General features: G+C 58.1%; 2 protein-coding genes and 2 non-coding genes across 4 annotated transcripts, besides 10 other annotated features; 2 read left to right on the top strand and 2 right to left on the bottom strand.

Moving 5' to 3' along the window:
• Positions 1–945, top strand: Tco025E_08889 (dihydroceramide synthase; the record flags this gene model as incomplete). Its single annotated transcript, XM_029375722.1, has 1 exon — positions 1–945. A coding segment is annotated over one exon (945 nt), but the record flags the coding sequence as incomplete, so codon positions are not given.
• A 403-nt stretch (positions 946–1,348) lies between these two features.
• Positions 1,349–1,394: a sequence feature (GA-rich).
• A 141-nt stretch (positions 1,395–1,535) lies between these two features.
• Positions 1,536–1,564: a sequence feature (A-rich).
• A 9-nt stretch (positions 1,565–1,573) lies between these two features.
• Positions 1,574–1,600: a microsatellite.
• A 106-nt stretch (positions 1,601–1,706) lies between these two features.
• Positions 1,707–1,779, bottom strand: Tco025E_08888. The gene has a single exon. It is a non-coding gene; the product is annotated as a tRNA-Ala (tRNA).
• Positions 1,780–1,916: 137 nt separating this feature from the next.
• Positions 1,917–1,991: a microsatellite.
• A 399-nt stretch (positions 1,992–2,390) lies between these two features.
• Tco025E_08887 (putative amino acid transporter) lies at positions 2,391–3,809 on the top strand (the record flags this gene model as incomplete). Its single annotated transcript, XM_029375721.1, has 1 exon — positions 2,391–3,809. One exon carries the CDS (start codon positions 2,391–2,393, stop codon positions 3,807–3,809), a length of 1,419 nt encoding a protein of 472 aa, XP_029224162.1.
• Positions 3,810–3,959: 150 nt separating this feature from the next.
• Positions 3,960–4,003: a sequence feature (A-rich).
• A 505-nt stretch (positions 4,004–4,508) lies between these two features.
• Positions 4,509–4,533: a microsatellite.
• Positions 4,534–4,796: 263 nt separating this feature from the next.
• Positions 4,797–4,816: a microsatellite.
• A 530-nt stretch (positions 4,817–5,346) lies between these two features.
• Positions 5,347–5,420, bottom strand: Tco025E_08886. Its single transcript has one exon. It is a non-coding gene; the product is annotated as a tRNA-Val (tRNA).
• An 85-nt stretch (positions 5,421–5,505) lies between these two features.
• Positions 5,506–5,520: a microsatellite.
• Positions 5,521–5,544: a microsatellite.
• A 36-nt stretch (positions 5,545–5,580) lies between these two features.
• Positions 5,581–5,599: a microsatellite.
• Between the last annotated feature and the right edge of the window lie 6 nt (positions 5,600–5,605).

Raw genomic sequence — 5,605 nt, 5'->3', positions numbered from 1 at the left:
ATCGCGGTCCGCTTCGCCAGCCAGCGGAGGCTCGCGCGGCTCGGCCTGCGCCTGCGGGTGGTGGTGCCGGGCGGCGGCGCCAAGGCGGCCTGCCTGAGCAAGGCGCAGCGCAACAAGCTGAGGAAGTTCCAGACGCAGGTGTGGCTTGCCGTCACCTACACGGCGTCCACTGTGTTCGGCTACATGGTGCAGCGCGGCGAGCCGTGGTTTGGGCTCCTGCTCGGCGCGGCCAACCGCGTCGCCATCCTCTCCCCGCACCCGTACCGCCCGGGGCGCGGGCTGCTGCTCTACTACCAGTACGGCCTCGGCTTCTACCTCTCGGAGTGCTTCTCCCACTTCGCCGATCGCGACATCAAGCGCTCGGACTTTTTGGAGTACGTCATCCACCACTTCGCGACCATCGCCCTGATCGTGCTCTCGCACTGCGCCTACGAGCACCGCTTTGGCGCCTACGTCCTGTTCATCCATGACGTCAGCGACATCACGCTTGCGGTGAGCAAGGCCCTGAACTACGTCGTGAAGGCCGCGGAGGAGAGGGAGCAGCGGGCGGCGAGGGACGGAGGAAAGCGCGCCGAGTCTGCGGAGGCCCCGGCGTCCCTCCTCTACAAACTCGTCTTCAGCGGCACGACGGTGCTCGTCTGCTTTGCCGCCTTCATTGCGACGTTTTTCTTCTTCCGCCTCGTTTGCCTGCCGTCCCTCGCGTTGGCAACGGTGGGGCTTGCGGTGAATCTGCGCAAGTGCACATTGTGCTACTGGGTGTTGGTGTTTCTCCTGCAGGTGGTGCTGCAGGGGCTGCACGTGTACTGGTTTGCGCTGATTGTGAGGGTGGCGGCTCGGACGATTTTTGGTGGCCCGCTTGCGGACATCCGCTCCGACGACGACGAAGACGACGAGGAAAAAAGGATGGCGCCGTCTGGGAAAACAATTGATGAGAAAGTGTTGTAGGGGCGTCCATTAACAGCCATCTGCCTGCTTCTGCGGGCTTCACGGTAAAGTTATTCCTCTATTTGTTTCTTTTTCTTTTGGTTGTTAGATATCTTTCTCTCTCCCCAGCCTTTTATTCCTCCGCATCGACGCTGTTGAGGGTCCCCCTTTGCGGTGAAGGTTGTGTGCGTCAAATGCGGGTTGTCCATTGAGCTGTGCATGATTGCCGTGGAACGGCAAGGCTGTGGTTACTTATTTCCGTACATTTGTTTCTCTCGTCCCCGCTTTTCCCCCCAAAGGCGCTTTTAACTACTTCACCTCTCTCTGCTTTGGCCGCCTCCGCGACGTTTCCCCGTGCCCCGCCGCTCCCCACTTCCGCCTGCGGCTGTCACCCTTTGCCCTTTGACGTGGACGGTTTATGCACCTTCTTGTTTTCCTCCTACTCTTCTCTTATCTTTTTTGTTTCTTCTTCGCTGGCGTTGGCGCCATGTAGATTGTGAGGACGCATGAGCCGCAGGCGCCTCGTGGCGTGCGCCGCCGCCGCGGAGGAAGGCGCGGGGAAGCAACCTCACCGGTGTAACGCCGGTGCCGTATTACTATTATTATTGTCATTATTTTTATTTTCTTTTTCCTTTTTTTTCATAGGCGCCACACACACACACAACACAACACACACGGCGCACAACTTTCTCTCTTCTTCTGCCACGCCGCAGGAAAAAGAAAAAAAACCAGCGGCGGTGGTTGAAGAATGAAACGAAAAAAGAGAGAGAAGGAAAAAACTTTGGAGAAGTTGGGTATCGATCCCAATACCTCCCGCATGCTAAGCGGGCGCTCTACCATCTGAGCTACATCCCCACGGCGGGCGAGGGTCGAGGAGGGAGCCATGTGGGGCCTGCCTGCCCCCGTGCGTGAGGGACGGCTGGAAAGCTGCAAGAGCAACGCGTTCCGCTGCAAACACACTGCATGGGGGGGAGCACGGGGGCAAGGGCAACGAAGAGGTGGAGGAGGAGGAGGAGCGAATACAACGGGGAGGGAAAGAGCAAGAGGAGAAAAAAAAAAAGAGGCAGGCAAGCGTTGTGCGTCCCTGAGGCGATGACGCCGTGCCTATTTTTGTATACCTGTAGATACATTTGGATTGGGTGTGGGAAACTTTGTTTATTTTTTGGTATTGTGAGGCTAATGGCGGTGCAACTGCCGCTGGCAGTGCTGAGGAGTTGGGACGGGGGAATATGCCTCTGCAGACGGGAGAGCACAATGCACATGCACTACCAACGCGGCGTCTTACTCCAACCTTGTTGGGTGCTTGGCACCTCGCTTTTGCGTTTTCTTCGAAGTCCGTGTGCGTGCATTTCTCCCACTCTGCCTCTGTCTTCTTCTTTGGTGGACTGACGGCTGAAGGAATTCGTTCCTCGTGCACCCGCAAAAAGAAAGGAAAGAAAGTTGGTTTTGGAAATTGCTTAGCCGCTATGTCCCGTGAACCAGCCGCGGCCGAGCCAAATGAGGCCCTCATCCCGTCAGCAGCGGGAACCGCATTGGGAATGAGTTCTGAATTGCGTGTGGAGCTGCCGCTCTCGCCGGAAGTGTGCCCCGCGGAGATGGAAGTGGGCTCAAAGGAGGGCCTGCAGCCAGCACCAAAAAATTGGTTTTTGCGCCTCTTCGGCTACATTGTGCCCCACGGCGGTGCTCTCTCTGGCATGTTGAATCTCGCAAGCGTCACGCTTGGGGCCGGCATTATCTCGCTTCCGTCCGCCTTCAACACCTCCGGAATGGTCATGGCGATGGTGTATCTGGTGGCGGTGACAGTGTTGACGGTGTTTTCCATCAACTTGCTCGTGCGGGCATCAGAGCGTACGGGGTACCGCAGCTTTGAAAGTTTGGCGCGCGGCCTCCTCGGGCGCGGCGCGGACATCGCGGTGGCACTTCTGCTCTGGATTCTCTGCTTTGGTGGCGCCATTGGGTACGTGGTGGCCGTGGGCGACGTCCTTCGGCCCATCCTGGCACACAAGGGTGTGCCTGCGTACCTGCAGACAGACAGCGGGCGGCGCGTGATCATGAGCGGCATCTGGATGCTCTTCATGTTTCCCCTTGTGCTTCCAAAGCATGTGAACTCGCTGCGATATGCCTCGGCTATCGGGGTGCTGTTTATTGTTTTTTTTGTCGGCTGCGTTGTGGTGCACTCGGCGCAGAAAATTGCCGCGGACGGCCACGTTCGCTCGGATCTCGTGATGTTCCGCCCAGGCAACAGCGCCGTCTCCGGGCTCGCGCTCTTCATGTTTGCGTACCTCTGCCAGGTAAATTGCTTCAAAATTTTTTACGAAATGAGACGACGCTCCGTCGCACGTATGACCCGTGATGCGACGGCAAGCTGCGGCATCTGCTGCGTGCTTTACTTTCTGATCGGGTTCTTTGGCTACGCGGAGTTTGGGCCGGAGGTGTCTGGGTCTATTCTGAAGTACTTCAACCCCTACAAGGCCCCTGTCTTTTTCGTCTGCTTCATTGGCATCATTGCGAAGCTGTGTGCTGCCTTTTCCCTTAACATGCTGGCATGCCGCACCGCCCTCTTCCAGGTCATGCGTTGGGATTTGGACACGATGCCGTACTGGAAACACACCATCTTCAGCGTCACATTTGCCGTCGGGGCACTCCTCTTTGGCCTCTTCCTGCCAGACATTAACATCGTTTTTGGCCTTGTGGGGGCGTTTTGTGGCGGCTTCATCGGCTTCGTCTTCCCAGCGCTCTTTATCATGTACTCGGGGAACTGGTCCTACAGCAGCGTTGGGGCGGTGCAGTACTTCTCGACGTACTTCCTGCTTCTATCGGGCGTAGTGGCGATTACGTTCGGCACCGGCAGCACCATTTTCAGCACCATTCAGCGGTTCGCGTGAGGCGGCGGCGCCACGGTGTGGGGGTGGCTCTGCTGTCGGCTGCGCGCGCCAGCAGGCGAGGCGCACGTGGTAACACGTCCACGCCTCCTCTTCCCTTTTCTTAAATGAGTTATCTTTCGCGCTCTCCCTCCGTCTCCCCTCCGCCCCGCGTATATATATATATATCTATATTTATTTACTTATGTATTTATTTAGGTCTGCAGCAACTGTGCGTGGGGTGGGGGGGTGGGGAGTTGTTTTTTGTTTTTTTGTTTTTCCCTGGTTTTTTCTATTCGCTCCTGCCCTGCCCTGCCCTTCCCCCCGGATAAATTCACCCAATTTCCTCACCCACCCACGCACACATCCGGAGAGGCGCTGTAAGGCGCGCTGCGGGTGTTTAACTTACTTTTATGCGGCTCCTCTCGTCACTGTGAAAAGTAAAAAAAAAAGGGGGCAGATAAAAATAGCGCCCGAGGGGAGTGCGCGGAGGGGGGCCCACGCGCGGGAGCCTCGCCGTCGCGCGGCCCCTTGGAGGGAGGGGGGCGCTAATACATACGGCAGTGGAAGCCGAGCGGCCACACTGCAAAAGAGGGGGAAAAAGAGAAAAAGAAAAAGAAAACAGAAAAGCAAATTTTAAAAAGGAAGCGGCGGGAAAAAAAACGCTTCTAGGGGGTAACTTTTTTGTTGTGATTTTTCCTTGTTTTTCACGGCGGTATCGCCCACACACCGAAACACACACACACACGGTCGCAGCCCCGTGCAAGGCGTCTTGCGCGGGAGGGGGGAAAGCAGAATGGCGCGGGAAACGCTGAGTCATGAATGTTTATGTGTTTACTTTTTTGACGGCGTCGTTCTGTCTGCGACACTGCCTCTTTTTTTTTTTTTGTGCTCTTGTTGTCGTCTGTGACCCTTAAACAGTGGCGGTGACGGCGAAGAAGAAGGAGGGAAATGAGGTGCATCGCCAGGGCGCCTTTGCGCGATGGCTGTTGAGCGGCGCCGCATGCAAAGGACGACGACGACGACGACGAGCCCCGCGGCCCCGCCGGAGAGGGGTCGCCCCGACGCTGGACAGTTTCCACGCCCGCGTCGCAGTCTGAGGCGGGCCTCCGTGACGCGCCGGCCCTCTGCCAGTCGGCGGTGTAGCGGGGAAGGCATCGCCCCAGCGACGCGCATGCACGTGCGCGGTTTCTTGCAGCCGTGACCGCCGCCGGCTTCGTTAAATTCGGGCAAAGCGGAGGTGGCGTGCGTCACTGATTCCTGGCGCCGGTTTGCGGCACCATTCGCGCCGCGAGTTCGTGTGCGGCGGCCTGTTTGCGTGGCTCCCCGCTTGTGCGCCGTCTTCCTTCGGCCGTTTGGTGCGTAGCTGCCGGGACGCGGCCGTGCGTCCCCCCGCGTCTGTCTCTGCCTTGCGGCGACGACAGTCCTCGGTGCGCATGAACCCGGCGGCCGCGCGGCGCGGCTTTGGCCGGGTGTTGCTTCGCCTCCGGCGGAAGGGGGAAAAGAAGGCGGCGGCGGATGTTTTTTTTCCCCATCCTGGAGAGGAAAAGGGAGAGAAAAGTACGCCGATCGGGACTCGAACCCGAGACCTTCGCCGTGTTAAAGCGACGTCATAACCACCTAGACCATCAGCGCTCGAGGCGGCCGGGGAGGGAGGGCGTCATAAAGGCACGACCTCCTCAGACACGTTGGACGACGATTGCGCGGCTCCCGTCGAGGGAGAAAGACGGGACAGAAAAAAAAAAGAAAGAAAAAACAACGCACACGCATGCACGCGGCCTTCTCCACCGTTGCATGTGTGTGTGTGTGTGTGTAGCTGT

This window comes from Trypanosoma conorhini (assembly GCF_003719485.1).
Source record: "Trypanosoma conorhini strain 025E chromosome Unknown Tco_14.4_contig_00904, whole genome shotgun sequence".
Taxonomy (NCBI): domain Eukaryota; phylum Euglenozoa; class Kinetoplastea; order Trypanosomatida; family Trypanosomatidae; genus Trypanosoma; species Trypanosoma conorhini.
Note: the sequence above shows the minus strand (reverse complement) of the source record. Positions and strands in the feature narration are given on the sequence as shown.